This window comes from Bos indicus x Bos taurus, chromosome 10 (assembly GCF_003369695.1).
Source record: "Bos indicus x Bos taurus breed Angus x Brahman F1 hybrid chromosome 10, Bos_hybrid_MaternalHap_v2.0, whole genome shotgun sequence".
NCBI classification, from domain to species: Eukaryota; Metazoa; Chordata; class Mammalia; order Artiodactyla; family Bovidae; genus Bos; species Bos indicus x Bos taurus.
Genome location: NC_040085.1, coordinates 47926776 through 47953225, shown reverse-complemented (window position 1 = coordinate 47953225; position 26450 = coordinate 47926776). Strand labels below are relative to the sequence as shown.

General features: G+C 38.0%; 1 protein-coding gene across 3 annotated transcripts in view; it reads left to right on the top strand.

Moving 5' to 3' along the window:
• The window catches only part of TEX9 (testis expressed 9), a 237724-nt gene that overhangs the window by 114920 nt on the left and 96354 nt on the right, over positions 1-26450 (top strand). Inside the window, exons 1-2 of one of the 3 annotated variants that reach the window (XM_027553932.1) lie at positions 10540-10688; positions 10792-10883. The exons of the other annotated variants lie outside the window; for them this stretch is intronic. Of the exons in view, the coding sequence (XP_027409733.1) occupies positions 10668-10688; positions 10792-10883 (113 nt within the window). The 5' untranslated portion in view covers positions 10540-10667. Of the gene's footprint in view, positions 1-10539; positions 10689-10791; positions 10884-26450 lie in introns of those variants that run through there. 3 annotated transcript variants of the gene reach the window in all.

Below are 26450 nucleotides of genomic sequence, written 5' to 3'. Positions count from 1 at the left end.
TTTTGACTGAACAACAACAGTCTTCTGGTACCTCAAAATATACCTCTGATACTATTTTCTTCCTGAAGTACATCATTTTGAAGTTCCTTTAGCATGAGTATGTGGGTGGTAAATTTCTTATGCTTTATTTATCTCAAGATATATTTATTTCTCCTCTCTCTCGCAGGATAATATTAGAGACTGAGTACATGGTTCTAGACCGAAATTATTTTCTTTGATAACTTTGAAGGTATAATAAAACCCTCTCATAATAAAATTCATGAAGATGAAAATTTTCAATTGTGTAAAAAGAAGAGTGGGCTTTTTGCAAAAATTAAAGAGAAATGAGTCATCTGAGTCTGACTAGCTGATTGGTTAGAAGTCCTATTGGTCTAGCTCTATAATTAAAATCTTTGCTCATTCTGGTTGTGGTTAATACTACTTGGTGGTGGCTGTCTGCTTCAAAATAAGCATCAGAGGTGCCATTTCTGGATCCTGTCTCACTGGCTGGAACTTCCAGGTCAGTGCCAGCATTTATAGTAACACAGTGTTCAGCTGGGGCCCAGTAGGTCAGTCTAATCAAAAGATACTGAGCTAGAAGAATATTGGCAATAAAAGATCCCTGCCTCCCAGTTTCCTGAGATAGTGAGCTTACTTTTTTCACACACAGTTTTACCCTTTCCTCCATGTCCTACACCTCATCCACATCCTTATCCTAGAAGATAAAGTTTATCTCAACCAATCTGGGATTAGATAAAAGGCAGATAATCATTAATCATTAATTGGTGATTAATCACCAACCATACTTGACTCAAATTCTCACTTATAAATGGGGCTTATTATCCTAGGATTTCACTCATTATTTTACTGTCTTCTAGCTTCCACAATTGCTATTAAATCATCTGCTTTCAGCATAATTGCTTCTTTGTAGGTTGCCTGTCTTTTTTATCTTTGGTTGCTTTAAAGATCTGTTCTTTTTTATTGGTGTCTTGGATTTTATAACAGGCATAAGAATAAATTTTAAATTTATCCTCTTGTGACACTCTGTGCTTCTTGAATCTGTGCATTCATGTCTTTACTAAACCCTGGGAGATTCTAAACAATTAACTTTTGTAATATCACTCTCAATTCTAAAAATCTGTCCTTGGACTCTGATTATTTATATGTCAGATCTTCTCAGTCTATCTTCTATAATTGTTTAACATTTCTTTCATATTTCCCATGTTTTTATCATTCTCTGTTCATTCTGGATAATTTTCTTAGATATTTTATGCTTTACAAATTATCTGTGCCATTCAACCCATCCACTGAGTGTTTTTATCTCAACAAATTATATGTATTTATCTAAAAAAATTTTACTGGAGTATAGTTCATATGCAGTGATGTGTTAGTTTTAGGTGTCCAGAAAATTGACTTGGATCAGTTAACAAACATTTATTTAAAGCTTGAAAGCTTCATTTGGTTATTTGTCACATTTGCTTGGTCTTGTTGTTTGCTCATCATTATGATTTTATCCCTTATTTCTTTAAATATTTTCTAAATAGATATTCTACTTTTTACAGCTAATACAATTTTAATCTCATTTGGGAGTTCTAAATATTTATTATTTCTTCTCATTTTTCACTAATGGTGATTTGTTTCCTTTCTGCTTGGTGAGTTTTGTTGGTGAACTCACACATTTTCTTGATCTTACTCCAGGAATCTGGGGGGATTAATTAGAGATATTTTTCTCTAAAGAGGATTTGTTTTGGTTCTGCTGGGAGCCTGGGGGCACTACCAATCTGGAACTACTTTAGCTTTTTTTCATTTGGTTTAGAAGCTTCGAGCAAGGGTCTCAATTTCAGCTCCTCCATATTATTGTTGACCAAACACAGACTTTATTTTCTGAGCACAGTTCTTTAATGGGCATTTTCTCTGATTAGTCCTTTTATTTTTAATTGCCTATTCACACAATCAGTTTTGTTTTATTTGAGAGGGCAAAGAACTAGAGGGGGAGACATCAGCAAAACACATGGAAGTTTTCTCTGCTTCCTTCAAATTTTCAGCAATGCATATATACTTCTCTGAATTTTTTAACATAATCTGGTTGTTTTGCAGTACAAGGGTGTCCCCAGATGATTTAATTTACAATTCTGTTGGAGCAGAGTCTCTTTTAGCTTATTAAAAAATAGACTTTATTTAAAAAAAAAAAACAGAATTAGATTTACAGAAAACCTGAGAATAGAGTTCCCATATATTCTCCACTCAATTTCCCTTATTATTAACATTAGTCTAATGCATTTGTTACAATTAATGAGCCATTATTGATGCATTGTTATTAACTAAGGCCACAGTTTATTCAGATTTCTTTGGTTTTAGACCTAATGTCTTTTTCTGTTCCTGGATTTGATCCAGGATACCACTTTACATTTACTTGTCATGTTTCTTTAGGCTCCTCTTGGTTGTGATAGTTTCTCAAACTTTCTTTGCTTTGCCTGACATTAATGGTTTTCAGGAGTACTGATGAGGTATTTTGTAGACTGTCCTGACTGGATTTTTTTTTTTTTTTGTAGTAAAATATACATAAATAAAATTTACCACTGTAACTACTTTGAAGTATGCAATATGGTGGCATTAAATATATTCATAATGTTGTTCAGTGATAACAATTATCCATTTCCAGCATTTTTTGATCCCCCCAAACAGAAACTCTGTACCCATTAAAGAAAAATAACACACAAGTCTCCTCTCTCCCCATTTCCTGGCAAACTGTATTCTATTTTCTATCTCAGTATTTGTCTATTCTAGATACTTCTTATAAGCAGAATCATACAGTATTTGTTCTTTTGTGTTCTGGACTTCCCTGGTGGCTCAGACGGTAAAGCATCTGTCTACAATACAGGAGACCCGGGTTCGAGCCCTGGGTTGGGAAGATCCCCTGGAGAAGGAAATGGCAATCCACTCCAGTACTATTGCCTGGAAGATCCCATGGACAGAGGAGCCTGGTAGGCTACAGTCTATGGGGTCGAAAAGAGTCGGACACGACTGAGCGACTTCACTTTCACAGTATTTGTTCTTTTGTGTCTGGCTTATTTCACTTAGCATGTTTTCAAGGTTCATCCATTTTATAGTGTATATCCAAATTCATTGTATGTATATACAACATTTTGTTTTATCAGCCTTGCTTATTAGTTCTAGGAGAGTTTTGCTGATTCCTTTGGATTTCTCCATCTACTCTTATGTCATCTACAAATGAAGGTATTTTATTTCTTAAATCTATATACTTTTTGTTTCTTTTTCTTGTTTATTATTGGCTAGGTCTCTAGGTGTGAGAGTAAATAAAAATGATGAGAAAGAATATCCTTGCCTTGTTACTGATCTTTGGAGGAAAGCATTCAGTTTCTTACTGTTAAGTATGATGCTAGCTTTAGTTATTTTGTAGATGTCCTTTATCATGTTGAGGAAGTTCCCCTCTATTCCTAGATCGCTGAGAACTTTTACCAGGATCTTCTCAAAAGCTTTTGCTGCATCAATTTATATGATTGTGTTTTTTCTTCTTTATTCTCTTCATGTACTGAGTTGTACTGATTGATTTTATGATGCTGAGCTAGTCTTACTCACCTATAATAAATCTCACTTGTTTGTGTTGAATAATTCTTTTTGTACTTTGTTGGATTCAATTTACTAATATTTGTTAAAGACTTATAACTATGTTCATGAGAGGTATCGTCTATAGTTTTTTCTTCTTATATATGTCCCTAACTGCTTTTGGTATTAGGATCATGCTGGACTCATGAGTGAGTTAGGAGTGTTCCCTTTCTTTCCATTTTTTAGAAGAGATTGTGGAGAATTGGTATCATTTAATCCTTGAATGTTAGTTGAATTCATAAGTGAAACAACCTGGTTCTGCTGCTTTCTTTCTTAGAAAATTATTGACTCCACTCATTATCTATTTTTCTTTATATGAATTTTGGTAGTTTGCATCTTTCAAGGAATTGGTTCATTTCACCTAATTTATAAAATTTCTGCATATGTAGTTGTTGATAGTACTCCTTTCTTTTCCTTTCAGTGTTCATGGGATAATTAATAATGATCCTGATCCCATTTTAATAATGGTATTAAATTATTTAGTTAAATTTTTTCTGTGTATTATTATGATTTGACATCTTAAAAAAAAAATAACCTTTCTGGATGATGAAACTTATTGACCTAGCCAATTCTCAGAGATAGCAAAAGGGCTCAGCCAGGAGTATACCTTAAATATGCCAACTGACCAATGTGGAGTCATACCCCCTCTACCTGGCCTGTACACTTTAGGAGGCAATATTCCTTTGTTTTATTAATCATCCCAGGGCCAGATACCATACAGCTAGGAACAGCCCCTAAAGCTTAAAGCCTGCTCAAATGATTCAAACTGAGCCAGTCCTAAACTGTTCACTTTGCCTTGCTTTTTTTGCAGGATAGCTTAGGTTTTCCCTTGACTCATGTTTTCTGCCTCCTACTACCATGGGGCTTTCCCATGGAGCCCTGCATGGCATTCTGTACCTCCTAGTTATGGAACTTATGAGTATAATGAACTTTATTTTCTTGAGCCTCTTCTGTACCTTTTCTTGTGGTTGCACCTGAGCATCACATAAAAGAACATATAATAGGTAATTACATGCCTTCATTTTTTTTCTTGGTTAATGTGGCCAGAGATTTATTGAATTTATTGATCTTTTCAAAGAACCAGATTTTGGTTTCTGTGATTTTCTCTGTTTTCCTGTTTTCAGTTCCATTAATTTCTATTTTAATTTTTATTATTTCTTTTCTTTTGCTCTCTTTAAGCTTAAATTGTTCTTCTTTCTCCCATTGCCTAAGGTGGAACCTTAGATTGTTGATTTTAGATTTGCCTTCTTTTCTAATATATACATTTAATGCTAAGCATTCTAAGTGCTGTTTTCACTGTATCCTACAAGTTTTGGTAGATTGTATTTTCATTTTCATTGAGTTCAAAATACTTTTTAATTATTTTAATAGATTTTTATTAAAATATTTTTATTTTATTTAAATAAAATAAGCATTTAATTTAAATAAATATTTATTAAATAAATATTTAAATTAAATAAATAATATTTATTTCATTTACATATTTTATTTTAATGTTTTATATCCATGTATTATTTTAAAGTGTGTTTAATCTCCAAATATTTTGGGTTTTCCAGCTTTTTTATGTTATGCCTCAGAAGATAGTTTATATAATTTCTATTATTACAGATTGAACTATATTCCTCCAAAAATATGCTGGAGTCCTTCCTTGGAAGGAGAGTTACGACCAACCTAGATAGCATATTGAAAAGCAGAGACATTACTTTGCCAACAAAGGTCCGTCTAGTCAAGGCTATGGTTTTTCCAGTGGTCATGTATGGATGTGAGAGTTGGACTGTGAAGAAAGCTGAGCACCGAAGAATTGATGCTTTTGAACTGTGGTGTTGGAGAAGACTCTTGAGAGTCCCTTGGACTGCAAGGAGATCCAGCCAGTCCATTCTGAAGGAGATTGGCCCTGGGATTTCTTTGGAAGGAATGATGTTAAAGCTGAAACTCCAGTACTTTGGCCACCTCATGCAAAGAGTTGACTCATTGGAAAAGACTCTGATGCTGGGAGGGATTGGTGGCAGGAGGAGAAGGTGCCAACAGATGATGAGATGGCTGGATGGCATCACTGACTCGATGGACGTGAGTTTGAGTGAACTCCGGGAGTTGGTGATGGACAGGGAGGCCTGGCGTGCTGCGGTTCATGGGGTCGCAAAGAGTCGGACATGACTGAGCGACTGAACTGAACTGAACTAACCCATCATACACACACCTCTCCCCTTAATCTGTGAATGTGACCTTATTTGGAAATTGGGTCTTTTACAACTGTAATCAAGTTAAGATGAGGTCATTAAGGTGGGTCTAATCCAGTATGACTGGAGGAAATGCCATGTGTAGACAGAGACACACAGGGGGAATGCTATATGATTGTAGAGGCAGAGATTGGCCAGATGCAGCTACAAGCCAAGGAATGGCAGGGAGTGACAGCCACCACCAGAAACTAGGAAAATGCACAGAAGAATTCTCCCCTACAGGTTTCAAAGGGAGCACTGCCCTGCTAACATCTTGACTTTGGACTACCAGTCTCTATACTGGGAGACAATAAATTTATTTTGTTTTAAGCCATCCAGTTTGTCGTGCTTTCTTATAGCAATTCTAGGAAATGAATATAATTTCTATTCTTTTAAATTTATTAATGTGCATTTTATGGCCCAGAATGTGGTCTATCTTAGTAAATGTGCCATGTGACCTTGATAAGAATGTGTATTCTGCTGTTGTTGGATGGAGTATTCTCTAAATGTCAATTAGATCAAGTAGATTTTTGCTGATTCCTTGGGACTAAAAATGCTGTTGAGGGCAATTCCATCTTTACTGATTGTCTGCCTCCATGAACTATCAATGACTGAAAAAGAGGTGTTGGTATCTCCAAATGTACTTGTGGATTTATCTGTTTCTCTTTGCACTCCTATTAGTTTTTGCCTCGTATATTTTGACACTCAACTGTTTGGTTCATACACATTCAGGATTGTTATATCTCCTTGGAGAGTTGATCTCCTTATCCTTTATGTAATATTCCTCTTTATCTCTGATAGTTTTTCCGGTTCTGAGATCACTTTGTTTGAAGTTAATGTGGCTACTCCAGCTGTCTTTTGATTAGTGTTAGTATGGTGTACTTTTCCTCCATCTTTTGACATTTTTATTTTAATAATTTTATTTTTAATGTTTTAACCACTTGACTGATGTATTTCACATACTCACCATTTATCCATATAAAGTGTACAATTGTCTTTTAGTGTATTGACAGATTTGTGCAACCATCATCACAGTCAATTTTAGAACATTTTCATTACCCTCGCCCCACTCCGCCGAAAATCCGGCAACACCTTAGTCAGTTCCCCATTATCTTTCAGAGCTAGGCAATCACTGAACAGCTTTCTGTCTCTACAGATTTGCCTGTTCTAGACATTCCATATAATATGTGGTCCTAATAGAATGGAATCATATAATATGTGGTCTTTTGTGAATTGCTTCTTTCACATAGCATGTTTTCAAGGTTCATCCATATTGTAGTATGCATCATTCCTTTCTGGCCCTGAATAATATTCCATTGATGAATACACCACTTTTTATTTACCTATTAATCAGTGTATCATTTGAGTCATTTTCACTTTTTGTCTTTTCTGAATACTGCTATAAACATTTGTGTACAACTTTTTGTAAGGGTATATGTTTTCATTTCTCTTGGGCATATAGCTAGGAGTGGGCTACTGGATCACGTGGTAATTTTATGTGTATGGTTTTGAGAAAATGTGAGATTGTTTTCCACAGTCAGTCAGTCAGTTCAGTCGCTTAGTCATGTCCGTCTCTTTGCAACCCCATGGACTGCAGCATGCCAGGCCTCCCTGTCCATCACCAACTCCTGGAGTTTACTCAAACTCACTTCCATTGAGTCGGTGATGCCAACTAACCATCTCATCCTTTGGCATCCCCTTCTCCTCCCACTTTCAAAAAAGAGTAGACTTGCCCCACTGAATGGTATTGGCACCTTTGCTGAAGATCAGATCAGTTCAGTTAGTTCAGTTGCTCAGTCATGTCCGACTCTTTGCGACCCCATGAACCGCAGCATGCCAGGCCTCCCTGTCCATCACCAACTCCCGGAGTTCACTCAAACTCACGTCCATCGAGTCAGTGATGCCATCCAGCCATCTCATCCTCTGTTGTCCCCTTCTCCTCCTGCCCCCAATCCCTCCCAGCATCCCTGAATGTGAAGTTTATTTCTGGATTCCGAAGGTTATTCCCCTCTCCTCCAAATGGAATTTTTATTGTTTACTTTGTTCCAGGAACAATCCTAAGCTCAAATTCATTTACTCCTCAAAGTAACTCTGCGAGATGGGCACTATTCTTACCCTTACTTTACAGATGAAGTAGCTGAGATAATGATTTTCCCAAGCTAGTAAGTGGCAGACCCAGGACATGAACTTAAGATGACTGCCTTGAGAGCCTGAACTTTCAACTATGCTGTAAATAAATGTGAGGAATCAAAACTTGAAATTCCAACAAATAGTTCATTTTAAACAAAACAAGCTAAAGATCAAATTGGCTACTTAGTTTGGAAATCACAGCAGAGTTTGCACAAAAGAGTAGGCGTTTTACCAGCTTACTTTCTACTATTAGAAATGCACCTGTCTTCTTTGGTTGAGACTCTTCCATCGCCACCTTCAGTTCAGTTCAGTCCCTCAGTCGTGTCCGACTCTTTGCGACACCAGTGGACTGCAGCACACCAGGCCTCCCTGTCCATTAACAACTCCTGGAGTTTACTCAAACTCATGACCATCGGGTCGGTGATGCCATCCAACCATCTCATCTTCTGTTGTCCCCTTCTCCTCTCGCCTTCAATCTTTCCCAGCATCAAGCTCTTTTCAAATGAGACAGCTCTTCACATCAGGTGGCCAAAGTATTGGAGTTTAGCTTCAACATCAATCCTTCCAATGAACACCTAGGACTGGTTTCCCTTAGGATGGACTGGTTGGATCTCCTTGTAGTCCAAGGGACTCTCAAGAGTCTTCTCCAATTCCACAGTTCAAAGGCATCGATTTTTCTGTGCTCAGCTTTCTTTATAGTCCAACTCTCACATCCATACATGTCTACTGGAAAAACCATAGCCTTGACTAGACAGACCTTTGTTGGCAAAGTAATGTCTCTGCTTTTTAATATGCTGTCTGCTGCTGCTGCTGCTAAGTCACTTCAGTCATGTCCGACTCTGTGTGACCCCATAGATGGCAGGCCACCAGGCTCTCCCATCCCTGGGATTCTCCAGGCAAGAACACTGGAGTGGGTCGCCATTTCCTTCTCCAATGCATCAAAGTGAAAAGTGAAAGTGAGGTCACTCAGTTGTGTCCGACCCTCAGTGACCCCAAGGACTGCAGCCTTCCAGGCTCCTCCGTCCATGGGATTTTCCAGGCAAGAGTACTGGAGTTGGGTGCCACTGCCTTCTCCAATATGCTGTCTAGGTTGGTCATAATTTTTCTTCCAAGGAGTAAGCGTCTTTTTATTTCATGGCTGCAGTCACCATCTGCATGATTTTGGAGCCCAGGAAAATAAAGTCTGCCACTGTTTCCACTGTTTCCCCATCTTTTTGCCATGAAGTGATGGGACCCGATGCCATGATCTTCGTTTTCTGAATGTTGAGCTTTAAGTCAACTTTTTCACTCTCCTCTTTCATCAAGAGGCTCTTTAGTTCTTTTTAACTTTCTGCTATAAGGGTGGTGTCATCTGCATATCTGAGGTTATTGATATTTCTCCCAGCAATCTTGATTCCAGCTTGCGCTTCATCCAGCCCGGCGTTTCTCATGATGTACTCTGCATATAAATTAAATAAGCATGGTGGCAATACACAGCCTTGATGTACTTCTTTTCCTATTTGGAACCAGTCTGTTGTTCTGTGTCCAGTTCTAACTTGCTTCCTGACCTGCATACAGATTTCTCAAGAGGCAGGTCAGGTGGTCTGGTATTCCCATCTCCTTCAAAATTTTCCACAGTTTATTGTGATCCACACAGTCAAAGGTTTTGGCATAGTCAATGAAGCAGAAATAGATGTTTTTCTGGAAGTCTCATGTGCTTTCTATGATCCAACGGAGTTGGCAATTTGATCTCTGGTTCCTCTGCCTTTTCTAAAACCACCTTGAACATCTGGAAGTTCACCGTTCACGTATTGTTGAAGCCTGGCTTGGAGAATTTTGAGCATTACTTTACTAGTGTGTGAGATGAGTGCAATTGTGCAGTAGTTTGAGCATTCTTTGGCATTTCCTTTCTTTGGGATTGGAATGAAAACTGACTTTTTCCAGTCCTGTGGCCAGTGCTGAGTTTTCTAAGTTTGCTGGAATATTCAGTGCAGCACTTTCACAGCATCATCTTTTAGGATTTGAAATAGCTCAACTGGAATTCCATCTCCTCCACTATTCCATCACCTGCACTAACTTTGTTCGTAGTGATGCTTCCTAAGGCCCACTTGAGTTCACACTCCAGGATGTCTGGCTCTAGGTGAGTGATCACACCATCGTGACTATCTGGGTCGTGAAGATATTTTGTACAGTTCTTTTGTGTATTCTTGCTGCTGCTGCTGCTGCTAAGTCGCTTCAGTCGTGTCCGACTCTGTGCGACCCCATAGACGGCAGCCCACCAGGTTCCCCCGTCTCTGGGATTCTCCAGGCAAGAACACTGGAGTAGGGTGCCATTGCCTTCTCCGGTGTATTCTTGCTACCTCTTCTTAATATCTTATGCTTCTGTTAGGTCCATACCATTTCTGTCCTTTATTGAGCCCATCTTTGCATGAAATGTTCCCTTGGTATCTCTGATTTTCTTGAAGACATCTCTAGTTTTTCCCATTCTATAAATCAGTCCACGACTTTGGCTTCTTCAGTTCCTGTAAGACTGCGGTTAGCGTTTACCACAAGTCGGGTACAAAGACAGCAGCGCACACTCCCTAGTTCTCAGCCCGGTCCTAAGCTCGCGCTGTTTTCTGCCGAGAGTTGGGGCGTGGTCCCAATCGTGCTCTTAGCTGGAAGGCCGCTGGGGTTGTGATAACTCTCGCGGGAAAGTGCGTCGTTGCCGCGGTAACGGCGTCGTGGTCGCGGAAGATGGCCGGGAGAAGTTTCAAGGTTAGCTCAACTGGCCTCTCCTGGGTAGCAGCTAGGTTTCAGCGTCCTGAGAACACCAAAATTTATTGAACTTTGGTTGTGAAAGTGTCTGCCTCTTTTACAGAGACCGGGCGTTTCAGGGACTCTGCTCCCGCCACGCATTCAGCAACCTGCCACGCCTCGACGGGACCTCCTCGCCAAGGAGGAAGAATATAAGTAAGAACTTCGGCGGTTCAGCTTTTTCTTCTTTCACCTAAATGAGGCTGCTTACAAGTACTTTTCCTGGTGACTGGATCTTTGAGACCGTTCATTGTCCAGCATTTTCTTCCCAGCCCATTTACTTGCCCTTCATCTTTTGTCTTTAACTTGAGCCGCGTCCTCGTAGGTGTTGGAAGTGGGAGAAAATTTTACCCAAATAAGTAAACCTGTTCGTCAGCAAGATGATATTTCTAGAAGTAGTTTGGATAGCGCGAATGGCCAGTGAATGGTTCAGTTTCTAGTTAAAGGAATTCCACTTAATTTCAGGTTCCTGGAGTTTACGTATGTAAATTTCTTTTAGGTTTGGTTTCTAAACTCAAAGCATGTTTCTCAGGGCATTTGGAATTTTCATTCTTATCCACGTTTGTTGGAGTTGGAAGGGTTTCCTTTCCTTACCTATTCTCAGTGTAATTACTGATATCCTGACATCACGTGTTTTCACTCTTGGACCACTCCACTCTTCATCCCCCGGTTGTCATGCAGATGTCAGTAATCTTGTTGATTTGATCTTGTCTCTCCCTTGCCTAAAACTTTGCAGTGGTTTCCAGTTGCACTTCAAAAGCTCTGTCACACTTGGCTTCTACCTCTTGTGTAATCTTGACCTCTTTCGTTTCTGTCTACCAAAGTGGCCTTTTTTGCCTATGATAAGTAGGCTTCCTATTACTCTTTTATTGTCTGATTAAATTTTCTTTGCTATTAGTGTAACTTGTTACCGTTAATTCATTTGTTAGTTTACTTTGTGTCTGTTTTCTGTGCTGGACTGAGTTCCACGAGGTCACAGACCATGTCTTTTATTTGCCCTCATGTATACCCTTACCAGAAAAATAATATTTTAAAAATTTACTTTCTTTTTAATTAATTTAAAGTAATGTAATTTAAAACTTGCAAAACATCCCAGCAATTCCTCAGATGGTTAAATGTAGTTACCAAATGATCTGTACCTAAAATGAAACCATGTTTAGAGTTAAAACTGAAGTGTACTGTATTTAGATAAGCTAGACATATTGGCTTACCATAGCATGTAGAAACATAATCATCTTCCACTGTTTGATAAGATGGGCCTATTATTCTAGTAACAGTGTACTTAATCAGTGGATCTGTTGTTCAGTACAGCTCTGAGTCAGCTAAACTACAAACATTTGTTTTCATTACCATGCATTAGGTTAATTCATCTGGGTATTTCGAAGTATATTTTGCACCTGGCCCTTCATTAAGGCTAATATTTAGTTGCTAAGTCTTGGCTCTTACAACCCCCATAGAATGTAGCCTTCCCAACTCCTCTGTCCATAGACTTCCCTAAACAGAATACTGGAGTAGGTTGCCATTTCCTTCTCCAGGGGATCTTCCCAACCCAGGGATGGAAATCTGTGTCTCCTACGTTGTAGACAGATTCTTTACCACTGAACCACCTGGGAAGCCTCTTGTTAAGGCTGTCAGTTCAGTTCAGTCGCTCAGTCCTGTCTGACTCTTTGTGACCCCATGAATCGCAGCACGCCAGACCTCCCTGTCCATCACAAACTCCCCGAGTTCACTCAGACTCATGTCCATCTCATCCTCTGTCGTCCCCTTCTCCTCCTGCTCCCAATCCTTCCCAGCATCAGAGTCTTTTCCAATGAGTCAACTCTTCGTATGAGGTGGCCAAAGTACTGGAGTTTCAGCTTTAGCATCATTCCTTCCAAAGAAATCCCAGGGCTGATCTTCAGAATGGACTGGTTGGATCTCCTTGCAGTCCAAGGGACTCTCAAGAGTCTTCTCCAACACCACACTTCAAAAGCATCAATTCTTTGGCGCTCAGCCTTCTTCACAGTCCAACTCTCACATCCATACATGACCACTGGAAAAACCATAGCCTTTGACAGACCTTTGTTGGCAAAGTAATGTCTCTGCTTTTGAATATGCTATCTAGGTTGGTCCTAACTTTCCTTCCAAGGAGTAAGCATCTTTTAATTTCATGGCTGCAGTCACCATCTGCAGTGATTTTGGAGCCCAGAAAAATAAAGTCTGACACTGTTTCCACCGTTTCCTCATCTATTTCCCATGAAGTGATGGGACCAGATGCCATGATCTTCGTTTTCTGATTGTTGAGCTTTAAGCCAACTTTTTCACTCTCCACTTTCACTTTCATCAAGAGGCTTTTTAGTTCCTCTTCACTTTCTGCCATAAGGGTGGTGTCATCTGCATATCTGGCATATCTGAGGTTATTGATATTTCTCCCGGCAATCTTGATTCCAGCTTGAGCTTCTTCCAGCCCAGCGTTTCTCATGATGTACTCTGCATTTAAGTTAAATAAGCAGGGTGACAATATACAGCCTTGACGTACTCCTTTTCCTATTTGGAACCAGTCTGTTGTTCCATGTCCACTTAGAACTGTTGCTTCCTGACCTGCATACAAATTTCTCAAGAGACAGATCAGGTGGTCTGGTATTCCCATCTCTTTCAGAATTTTCCACAGTTTATTGTGATCCACACAGTCAAAGGCTTTGGCATAGTCAATAAAGCAGAAATAGACGTTTTTTGGAACTCTCTTGCTTTTTCCATGATCCAGCGGATGTTGGCAATTTGATCTCTGGTTCCTCTGCCTTTTAAAGCCAGCTTGAACATCAGGAAGTTCATGGTTCACATATTGCTGAAGCCTGGCTTGGAGAATTTTTAGCATTACTTTACTAGCATGTGATATGAGTGCAATTGTGCAGTAGTTTGAGCATTCTTTGGCATTGCCTTTCTTCAGGATCAGAATGAAAACTGACCTTTTCCAGTCCTGTGGCCACTGCTGAGTTTTCCAAATTTGCTGGCATATTGAGTGCAGCACTTTCACAGCATCATCTTTCAGGATGTGAAATAGCTCAACTGGAATTCCATCACCTCCACTAGCTTTGTTCGTAGTGATGCTTTCTAAGGCCCACTTGGCTTCACATTCCAGAATGTCTGAGTCCAGCTTAAAGTCAGGCATCTATATTCTGTTTTAGCAAAAGTTTTGCGGTAAAGGCTTCCTTTTGTTACTTGTTCTACATACTCTGAGGTGTGCAATGCTGAGGTGTTTGAACAAAGTAGCTCCCAGGTACTGCTTGAAGTTTGTGGATCACTCAGCACTATGGATAAAGGTGAAATGTTTGGCCATCTTTATAGGCAAGAATATAAGATCATAACACAGTATTTTGCTACAGTTTTCTTGGTGTTAAGCATATGGGGATTTTGTTTTAATTAACTGAACACAGCACTTCTCAGGGATCCCAATGTAGAATCTTTCACAATCAGCTCTTGTCACATAGTTGGAGGAAATTATTACTATGCTGCTAAGTCACTTCAGTTGTGTCCGACTCTGTGCAACCCCATAGATGGCAGCCCACCAGGCTCCCCCGTCCCTCGGATTCTCCAGGCAAGAACACTGGAGTGGGTTGCCATTTCCTTCTCCAATGCATGAAAGTAAAAAGTGAAAGTGAAGTCGCTCAGTGTTGTCCGACCCTCAGCAACACCATGGACTGCAGCCTTCCAGGCTCCTCTGTATGAGATACTAAACCAAGGAATATGTTAATCACTCAAATCAATAGATATTCCAAGCCATGTGTTTGTATCATAAAATGAGAAAGCTAAATAGTAAGATTATGTGGCATCTGTTTTAACTAACCTTGATAGCTTGCAGGGCAAGCCTTCCCCCAAACTTCTTGCTGCTAAATGCCAACTAAATTGGACATATAGATTAATTTGCAGAGAACTGATATCTTTATATTATTGAATCTGCCTTTCCATGGATATGATATATCTATATTTTACATGGAGGGGTTTTTGGTGTCCATTAATAATATTTTCTCATATTACTACATAAAGTCTTAAATATTCTTTTCAAGGTACTTTATAGTTTTGTTGTTATAATGAATGGCTATTTTCCTACTACATTTTCTAATTGGTTGTATGTATAGAAACATTACTGATTTTTTGTATATTGATCCTACACCTGTATTTGTCAAGAGTGTCAGCACCGCTGAACTCTCTTATTTTGCAGAGTCCTTTGAGCTTTTTGTAAAGATGGTTATATCATATGCAAATTGTGATAGTTTTGTTCCTTTACAATTTCTTCTGCATCTTTTTTCTTGATCTGATTAGAACCTCCAGTATAATATGGAATAGAAAAAATGGTGGTAAGCATTATCATCTTAGTTACGATTTTCACTAGTCTGCATTTAATAATGTGTCACTACAATTGAGATTTGCTGTAGAATTTTTTTTAAAACTTTTTATTGTATACTGGAGTATAGCTGATTAACAGTGTTGTAATAGTTTCAGGTGGACAGCAGTATCAGCCATATCGGCTTTGTGCTGTATGTGCTGTGCTCAGTTGCTCAGTTGTGTCCAACTCTTTGGGACCTCATGGACTGTAAACCGTCAGGCTCCTCTGTCCATGGAATTTTCCAGGCAAGAGTACTGGAGCAGTTTTTTTTTTTAAAGTAACCTCCTTACTGTTCTCCATAGTAGCTGTACCATGTAACAGTGTAGGAGAATTCCCTTCTCTCCACACGCTCTCCAGTATTTGTTGTTTGTGGATTTTTTGATGATAGCCATTCTGACTGGTATGAGGTGATTTCTCATTGTAGTTTCGATTTTCTTTTCTCTAATAACTAGTGATGTTGAATGTCTTTCCATGTGCTCATTAGCCATCTGTATGTCCTACCATATGACTCTACAGTCCCACTCTTGTGCATATATCTGGAGAAAAACACCCGAAAGGATACACATACCACAGTGTTCATTACAGCACTGTTTATAATAGCCAAGACATGGAGGCAATCTAAATGTCCATCAACAGAGGAATGGTTAAAGGTGTGGTACATATATACAGTGGAATATTACTTGGCCATTAAAAAGAATGAAATAATGCCATTTGCAGCAAAATGGATGAGTGTCATATTGAGTGAAGTTAGAGAAGAAGAGATATTGTATGACATCCCTTATGTGTAGAATCTAAAAAGAAATGATACAATGCACTTACTTACAAAACAAAAAGATTCACAGACTTAAAAATGAATTGATGGTTGCCAGGGGAAAGGGATAGTTTAAGGGAGTCTGGAAAGATCATGTACACACAGCTATATTTAAAATGGATAACCAATGTGGAGCTCTGCTCAGTGTTATGTGTCAGCCTGGATGGGAGGGGGATTTGAGGGAGAATGGATACATATATATATATGGCTGAGTCCCTTCACTGTTCACCTGAAACTACCACAACATTGTTAATTGGCCATACTCTAATACAAATAAAAAGTTTAAAGTTTGAAAATAAATATTGAAAAAAAAAAAAAAGAATACTGGAGTGGGTTGCCATTTCCTACTCCAGAGGATCTTCCTGATCCAGAGATGGAACCCGTGTCTTTTGGGTCTCCTGCATTGTTGGGCAGATGCTTCGCTACTGTGCCACCTGGGAAGCCCCCAGCACACAATGTTGTGATAGTTTTGGGTGGACAGCAAAGGGACTCTGCCATTTATGTACATGTATCCATTCTCCCCCAAACTCCCCTTCCATCCAGAGTGCCACATAACATTGAATAGAGTTTCTTGTGCTGTACAGTAGATTAGATCCTTGTTGGTTATCCATGTTTTGAAAATTTTATTTTTTAATTGGTGGAAAATTGCTTTACAATTTTGCCTTGGTTTCTGCTGTTCAACAATGTGAATCAGTCATAATTATATATATATCATCCCTCCTTAGCTTCCCTCCTGTCCCCACACCCCACCCCTCTAGGTCATCACAGAGCTCCAGGCTGGGCTCCCTATGTTATTTAGCAGCTTTCTCACTAACTATTTTAGTGTATGATAGTGTATATATGTCAATGCTACTTTCTCAGTTTGTCCCACCCTAACCTTCCTCTGCTGTGTCCACAAGTCCATTCTCTAATAGATTTATCAGTATTGTTTTTCTAGATTACATGTATATGCATTAATATACAATACTTGTTTCTTCTCTTCCTTGTTTTAATCTTGCTTTGCATAAGAGGCTCCAGGTTCATGCGCCTCACTACAACTATCTCAGAATCGTTCCTTTTTATGGCTGAGCAATGTTATATTGTATAAATGTACCACAACTTCCTAATCCATTTATTTTCTAGTGTGTATGTCCAGTAGTGGTATTCCTGGGTCATAAGGTTTATTCCTAGTTTCTTACTCTCCATACTATTTTCAATAACTAGATTTATGCCTAGCTAGTTTTTAAGGAATCTCATACTGTGTTCTATAATAGCTGTATCAGTTTACATTCCCATCATGCTGTAGAATTTTGGCTAAATATTTTTTATCAGGCTTAAGGACACAGTTTCCATTAATTCTTTATTTTTTAGTCTAGGATGTGAAGTGAAGTGAAAGTTGCTCAGTCGTGACCAACTCTTTGCAACCTCCCCTGGACTATATAGTCCATGGAATTCTCCAGGCCAGAATACTGGAGTGGGTAGCTTTTCCCTTCTCCAGGGGATCTTCCCGACACAGGGATCGAACCCAGGTCTCTCACATTGACAATATTATATCCTTTTTTGTATTTTGAATGAATGTTAAATTTTAACGAAGTCCCCCCCCAAATTTATGTAGGTAATGAAAATTTTGTCACCCTGTCACCTAATGTTTTAACATACTGAACTACAAAGACAGGTTTATTGTTTTCTTTGAAAGTCCCCTGTGTTAGATTGCTTTAATTTTATGTAGATTTTTTATTTCATCTATAAACAAAATGAAATTGGTCCTACATTTTTTTTCTAGTTCTTTACCTTTCTGATTTTGATATCATTATTATCCTGACCTCATAAAATAAACTGAGCAGCTTTCCTTTTTTGTTTTATTCTGTTCTTGGAAGTTTCTTGTAATCAGAGATCATCTGCCCTATGATTAAAATTGTGAAACTGAGTCTAGTGTGAGGTTTTTTTTTTTCATTCTGTGAATTGTTTCTTTAATAATTATTGCTTCCAGAATAAATTTTGGTTATTTGCTAGTTTTCTAGAAAACTGTCCATTTCCTGTATGTGTCAGTTCAGTTTAGTCACTCTGTCGTGTCCGACTCTTTGCAACCCCATGAATTGCAGCATGCCAGGCCTCCCTGTCCATCACCAACTCCCGGAGTTCACTGAGACTCACGTCCATCGAGTCAGTGATGCCATCCAGCCATCTCATCCTCTGTCATCCCCTTCTCCTCCTGCCCTCAATCCCTCCCAGCATCAGAGTCTTTTCCAATGAGTCAACTCTTCACATGAGGTGGCCAAAGTACTGGAGTTTCAGTTTTAGCATCATTCCTTCCAAAGAAATCCCAGGGCTGATCTTCGGAATGGACTGGTTGGATCTCCTTGCAGTCCAAGGGACTCTCAAGAGTCTTCTCCAACACCACACTTCAAAAGCATCCATTCTTCGGTGCTCAGCTTTCTTCATAGTCCAACTCTCACATCCATACATGACCACTGGAAAAACCATAGCCTTGACTAGACGGACCTTTGTTGGCAAAGTAATGTCTCTGCTTTTCAATATGCTATCTAGGTTGGTCATAACTTTTCTTCCAAGGAGCAAGCGTCTTTTAATTTCATGGCTGCAATCACCATCTGCAGTGATTTTGGAGCCCCCCAAAAATAAAGTCTGACACTGTTTCCCCATCTATTTCCCATGAAGTGATGGGACCAAATGCCATGATCTTCGTTTCTGAATGTTGAGCTTTAAGCCAACTTTTTCACTCTCCACTTTCACTTTTCATCAAGAGGCTTTTTAGTTCCTCTTTGCTTTCTGCCATAAGGGTGGTGTCATCTGCATATCTGAGGTTATTGATATTTCTCCCGGCAATCTTGATTCCAGCTTGTGCTTCTTCCAGCCCAGCATTTCTCGTGATGTACTCTGCATTTAAGTTAAATAAGCAGGGCGACAATATACAACCTTGACGTACTCCTTTTCCTATTTGGAACCAGTCTGTTGTTCCATGTCCAGTTCTAACTGTTGCTTCCTGACCTGCATGTAAGTTTCTCAAGAGGCAACATACATTTATTCTAATTATGCTCTTATATTTTAAGTCTTTACTATATCTGTAACTTAATACATATCTTCTTTTGGGGCCTTTTCTGTCAGTCTTATTGGGAGATGTATATGTTTTATTGGTCTTTTCAGAGAATTAACTTTTGGTTTTATTGCTAATTTTCTGTGTGATTTAAAATTTTTTTCATTAGCCTTATCTTTATAGTTTCTTTTTCTTCTAATTGTGGATTTAGTTTTTCTTAGTTTAGTTTTCTAATTTTTTAATACATTTAAATTTTGCATTTAAATTTAATACATTTAATATTTCTCTGCAACCATAGCTAATCTGTATTTCAAGGTCTGTATTGATATGTCTATTCTTTCTGATTATTTAGTTTTGAATATTTTATGATTTTCATAGTGTTTATTTTAGGAGTGTGTTTTTGTAATTGCCAAGCATCTGTTTGTTTGCTTGTTTTATTTTTATTTTAAATTTTATTTTTAATTGTACTATGGTCAGAGAATGTATATATGATTTATTTTCAAAAGCGTTTTGAAACTTAGTTATAACCAGGTACATGTGGAATTTTTGTAAATATTCAGTGTATTCTTTGATAGAAAGTGTATTTACTATTTGTTGACTAATAACTTAGATCAAGGTAATTACTTTTGCTGTCCATAATAGCAGTACCCTCATCATTTTTTTCTCCAGTAGCTATATTGGCCTCTGTTAGAGGTGTACTACGGAGAAGGCAGTGGCACCCCACTCCAGTACTCTTGCCTGGAAAATCCCATGGACGGAGGAGCCTGGTGGGCTGCAGTCCATGGGGTCGCTAAGAGTCAGACACGACTGAGCAATTTCACTTTCACTTTCCACTTTCATGCATTGGAGAAGGAAATGGCAACCCACTCCAGTGCTCTTGCCTGGAGAATCCCAGGGACAGGGGAGCCTGGTGGGCTGCCGTCTATGGGGTCGCACAGAGTCCGACACGACTAAAGCGACGCAGCAGCAGCAGCAGCAGCAGAGGTGTACTAAAATCAGCTATAATTATAACTTAAAAATTTCTTTTAATTTGTCCATTTTTGTTTGGGAGCTATATCATTTTATTTAAAACCTCTTGAATAATTCCTGTCATTATTTGTAGTGTCTTTACATCTTTTTCATTCTTTTATTTTCAAACTTTGTATGTCATGTAGCTTTATTAAGAACATTTCTTTTTAACTCTCTAATAATTTCTGCCTTCTAATAAGTGAATTTATGGTATTTTGTTTGTTGATTTGAAGTTGTTTTGGTCATCTTATGTTTTGTTTTCTATTTGTGCCTTTTCTTTGGTTCTTTTCTGTCGTTTATTTGTTGAATGAGTTTTCATTATATCTTTATTTTCCCTTTATTGTTTTTGGAAAGACCTCAGAATAGTTTAACTTGGTTTCCCTTGTTTGCAAGTTAAATACTAGTTACTTCCCCTTTGTTTTGCATACCCCTACCTGTGTTTTCATATTCTGTGCTAATTTAGATTTATCATCATGTTTTGTCATTTCTTTGCATCATGATTCCTTTTTTTTCTAGGTTCAGTTTCCTTTTTTTATGAAGCATAGAGCATTCATTACTTTTCTATGTGAAAATCTGAGTCTTAAATTCACCAGTCTTACCTGAAAATTTTACTTTGTATTTATTCTTCAAAGATAGTTTAGCTGAATATAGAACTTGAAATGGCTAGTCCCTGCAGCCCACCTCCTGACAGTTCATTAAAAGTACCATTTGGTTGTCCAAAGGTACCATTGTAATCTAGAGATATTGATAAGCCATCTGCTGTCAGCTTCTAAGATAATCATGTTGGGAGACTATTTTTCTCTCTTCTTTTTAAATGTTTGGTTTGTAATTTAAAGCATATTTTCCTTGTCTTTGAAGTTATACAGTTTTACCCAGTGTGTACGGGTGTGGATTTGTTTTCTTGATTCTGCCTGGGATCCCTGTAATTATTCATTTCTGGAAAATTCTCAGCATTATTTCTTTTTATAAAAAGTAGTATCTTTTGTTTTTTGTCTCTTACTGTATTCTTCAGGTTTCAAATAATTTTTGTTTTTCTTTTTGTTTTATTGAGGTATACTTGATTTACAATATTATGGTAGTTTAGGTTTATAGCATAGTGATTCAAAACTTTTATGAATTTATTCCATTTAAAATTGTTGTCAAATAATAGCTGTATTTCCTGTTTTGTACAGTATATCTTTATGTGTTTGTGGTAAGTCATATCTGACTGTGACCCTATGGACTGTAGCCCGCTGGGCTTCTCTGTGCATGGGATTCTCCAGGCAAGAATACTGGAGTGGGTTGCTGTGCCCTCCTCCAGGGGATCTTCCTCACCTAGGGATCGAACCCATGTCTCTTACGTCATCTCCTGCATTGGCCAGTGGGTTCTTTACCACTAGCTCCACCTGAGAAGCCCATATATCCTTGTATCTTATTTATTTCATACACAGCAGTTTGTGTATCTTAATTCTTCACGACTATCATATGCCTTTCTTCTTCCCTTTTCCCATTGGTAACCATTAGTTTGTTCTCTATGTATGTGGGTCTGTTTCTATTCTGTTATATTCATTCATTTGCTTTATTTTTTAGATTTACACATAAGTGATAACACACAGTATTTGTCTTTCTCTGTCTGACGTGTTTCACTAACCAGAATACCCTCCAGGTCCATTCATGTTGTTGCAAATGCAAAGTTTCATTTTTTTCATAATTGAACAGTATATCATAGTGTGTATGTATGTATTTTTATGCCACATCCTCTTTATCCATTCATCTGTTGATGAACATGTTGATGAACATATCTTGGCTCTTGTAAATGCTGCTATGAACATGAGGGTGCATATATTTTTTTCAAAGTAGTGCTTTCATTTTTGTTGGATATATATGCAAGAGTGGAATTACTGGGTTATATGGTAGTTACATCTTCAATTTTTTGAGAAACTGCCATACTGTTTTCCACAGTGGCTGCACCAATTTATATGCCCACCAACAGTGTAGGAGGGTTCCCTTTTCTCCACATTCTTGCCAACATTTGTTATTTGTGGTCTTTTTGATAATAGCCATTCTGACAGGTATGAGATCATATTATAGCTTTGCTTTACATTTCTCTGATGATTAACAATGTTGTGCTTTACATGTGCCCATTGGCCATCTGTATTCTTCTTTGGGAAAATGCCTTTTCATGTTTTCTTCCCATTTTTTAACCAGATTATTTGTTTTGTGTTTTTTTTAGTATTGAGTAGTATTAGCTATTTATATATTTTGAATATTAAACCCTTGTTAGTCATATCATTTGCAGACATTTTCTTCCATTCAGTAGATGTTCATTTTGTCAGTGGTTTCCTTTCCTTTTTTTTTTTTTCTCCCCTTTCAAGTTTAATTAGGTCCTGTGCATGTATGTATGTATTTTATTTTCTTAGGAGACAGATCCAAAAAATATTATTGTGATTTATGTCAAAGAATATTCTACCTATGTTTTCTTCTCAGGTTTTATGGTTTGTGGTCTTACATTTAGGTCTTTAATCCATTTTGAGTTTATTTTTGTGTATGCTGTGAAAAAAGTTCTTATTTTATTTTAAATGTAGCAGCCCATCTTCCCAGCATGACTTACTGAAAGACTGTCTTTTCTTCACTGTATATTTTTTTCTGCTTTGTCACAGTTACCCACGTAAGTGTAGGTTTGTTTCTGGGCTCACCCTTCTGCTCCGTTGATCTATGTGTCTGCTTTTGTTCCAGTACCATACTGTTTCACCTGCCCTAGCTTTGTAGTAGAATGATCTATGGATCAAACCAAGAAGAAGAATAAACAATTCTACCAAACATTTAGAAAAGAGTTAATGCTTATCCTAAAACAATTCCAAAAAGTTGCAGAGTGAGGAACACTTCTGAACTCATTGAATGAGGCCAGCATCACCTTGATACTAAAGCTATACAAAGATATTACAAAAAAGAAAATTATAGGCTAATATCATTGATGAACATCAATGTAAAAATCCTCAATAAAATATTAGCAAACTGAATCCAGTAATATATTGAAAGGATCATACACTGTGATCAAGTGAGTGTTATCCTGGGATGCAAGGGTGGTTCAATATCTGGGAATCTTATCAATGTGATACACACATTAACAAAAGGAGAATAAAAATCATATGCTTATCTGAATAGATCATATGATCAAATGCAAAAAAAAAATTTGACAAAACTCAACATCCATTTATGATAAAAACTCTCCTGTCCTCAATGTTTGTGTGTGTGTGTTAGTCGCTCAGTCGTGTCTCTTTGCAACCCCATGGACTGTAGCCCACCAGGCTCCTTTGTCCATGGGATTCTCCAGGCAAGAATACTGGAGTGGGTTGCCATTTCCTTCTCCACAATGTTTGTGTAGAGGGAATATATTTCAACATAATGAAGTCCATATATAAGCTCATGGGCTTCCCAGTTTAGCTCAAATGGTAAAGAAACTGTCTGCAATACAGGAGACCCAGGTTCAATCCCTAGCTTGGGAAGATCCCCTGAAAAAAGGTGTGGCAACCCTCCCCACCATTCTTGCTTGGAGACTTCCATGGACGAGGAGCCTGGCAGGCTACAGTCCATGGAGTCACAGAGAATCAGACACGACTGAGTGACTAACACACACGTATAAGCTCATAGCTAACATAATACTTGGTGGTGAAAAGCTAAAAGCATTTTATCTAAGATCGGAAACAAGCATTTTCGTCTAAGATCAGGATGCTCACTCTTAGCACTTTAATTCAGCATAGTATTGAAAGTCCTAGCCATGGTAATCAGAGAAGGAACAAAAGAAAAGGAATCTAACTGGAAGGGAAGTAAAAGTGTCACTGTTTGCTGACAGGATACTATACATAGAAAATCCTAATGATGCCACCAGAAAGCTAGTACAGCTCATCAGTGAATTCAGTAGAGTTGCAAAATTAATACTCATTTCCCTGGTGGCTCAGTTGGTAAAAGAATCCGCTTGCAATGCAAGAGACTGCCTGCAATACAGGAGACCCAGGTTTGATCCCTCGGTCAAGAGGATTCCCTGGAGAAGGAAATGGCAACCCACAGTAGTATCCTTGCCTGGGAAATCCCATGGATAGAGGAACCTGGTGGGCACGGCTCATGTGGTCACCAGAGTCAGACATGACTTAGCAACTAAACCACCAACCACCACTGTACACTAAAAGCAATCTATTAGAAACAGAAATTAAGGAAAGAATCCCATTTATGATTGCATCAAAATAATAAAATACTTAGGAATAAATCTAAGGGGGTAAAAGATCTGTACTGAGAAAACTATAAGACACTGATGAAAGAAAGACAACATGAAGAGGGTGAAAGATACATTGTATTCATAAATTAGTAGAATTAATATTGTTAAAATGACCATAGTACTGAAACCAGTCTATGGATTCATTGCAGTCCTATCAAAATACCAATGGGATTTTTTTTTTTTTTAACAAAACTAGAACAAATAACTTTAAAATTTGTATGGGTACACAAAAGAGCCCTAATAGCTAGGACAATCCAGAGAAAGAACAGAGCTGGATGTGTCACACTTCCTTAGATTATACTCAGCATATCTCTTTAAATTTTGGCATTTCCTCCCTTTCTGGGATTTTCTTCTGCAGTGTCTATTAGGTTGCTATAATCTATCTTTGTCTTATTGTCTATCTTGAATAGATGTTAAACTCTGTCTTGCATTTTTATCTTTTTGTTTCTCTGTACCTTTTTGTTGGTAATTTTCTCATATCTGTCTTCTAATTCATCCATTCCCTCTTCATTCTATTGTTCAATTTATCCATTGCATTTGAGTTTTATTTACATTGACTATATTTTCATTATGTAATTTCTGTTGGGTTGTTTTCCAAATTCAGTGTTTTTTTGAATATATGTTTACAGTGCTTGGTTCTTGCCTAATGGTTTCTATTCTTTTTTTTTTCTTTCTTATTGAAAAATGTTACTTAAAATTCTTTCTTAGGTTGTTTTATTATCTCCAGGTCTTTTGGTGCAGATTCTGTTTGTATCTGTTGATTGTCCATCCTGGAAACTTATTTCTTAATGCAATTTATTATCTTTGTGAAGGCATCTTTAGTATTAGAGTTTGCTTTCTGAGAGAGTTGCATTTGTTCTAGATGACTAAATATTCCTAAGAGTGGTTTTGCATTTCAGTTTATTAGCTTATCAGTTTTCACTGGTTCTAAGCCAACTTTCTATATTAAAGTTTTGGCCTAGTGTCCCTATACCATCTGGGTAAGACGAACTTGGAATACACTTCTGTGTGCTCTAATTACTCATAGGAGAATCTTTTCCACACATGGCTTTGGTTTCATTTCCGTTCACCTAAGGTTGTGGGTGGTGGTTTTGTAGTCTGTGGTTCACAGGTGTAGCCCTTTATGATTCCCTCAAGTGCATTGGTTTCTAGCTGTTAAGCTGTTTTGGCTTCTGTTCCTGTTTACTGCTCTAACTTTGAGTTACTGCTGTATTTTTAGTGCCAGGGTGTTTTCTTTGCCTGAGTTTAAGTTTAGCAACATTTCCTTTATTACAGTTTATCCAGGATTTCTATGGGTTTTGGAGCAGAAGAGTAGTCTTTTGAGTTACCTCAGTCTACTATGTTGACCAGAAACTTATCATGGTTCTTGTTAGGGAAATGTGGAAAATAAGGTAAAGGCATCTTGAATACAACTTTAAGACTGCATTAGATATTATTTCTTTTGATTAACTCATCCTAGGGTATAAAAATACTTCTTGAAACATCAGACTGTTTTAAGAAGGGATATGATACTGCTTTTTTCTTTCTGGGGGTTGTCACTGGTGTGCGTTACCTCTGAATTACATATCTAAAAAACACAAGACATCTCATTTTAAAAATTGTTTTGCATATTTTCTTCATAAAACTTCAGAAGAGCCTACATCATCTAGAAATGTGACCTATGAATAGAACTGAGAAGTTATATGCTTTTGAAGATGTTTATTATAGTGTTAACCTTTAAAACAGAGAAGGGAACTTGAACTAACAAGAGGAACAGTTTAGTACACTATGTTAAATTCAACTCTTCAGCATATTTTGTAGCCATTTAAGGCTCTGATGCTGGGAGGGATTGGGGGCAGAAGGGGACGACAGAGGATGAGATGGCTGGATGGCATCACTGACTCGATGGACGTGAGTCTCAGTGAACTCCGGGAGTTGGTGATGGACAGGGAGGCCTGGCATGCTGCGATTCATGGGGTCGCAAAGAGTCGGACACGACTGAGCGACTGATCTGATCTGATCTGAAGGCATTAATTTTAAAACTTATATACAGGTAAATATATTCCATCTATGTTGTTATGGGGGAACAGTACAATATTGTGTATGTGCTTACAGATGATAATTAGAAGGGAATACTAAAAATCATCTGATAATGGTGGTAGGATTATGGGCAATTTTTCCTTTCAAAACAGTTTCCTTCAATGGCATTGGTACTCTTACAGTCTTAATGGGACCAAATAGTATTCCTGTTCTTTGCTAGATTGCAAATAGATGGAAGA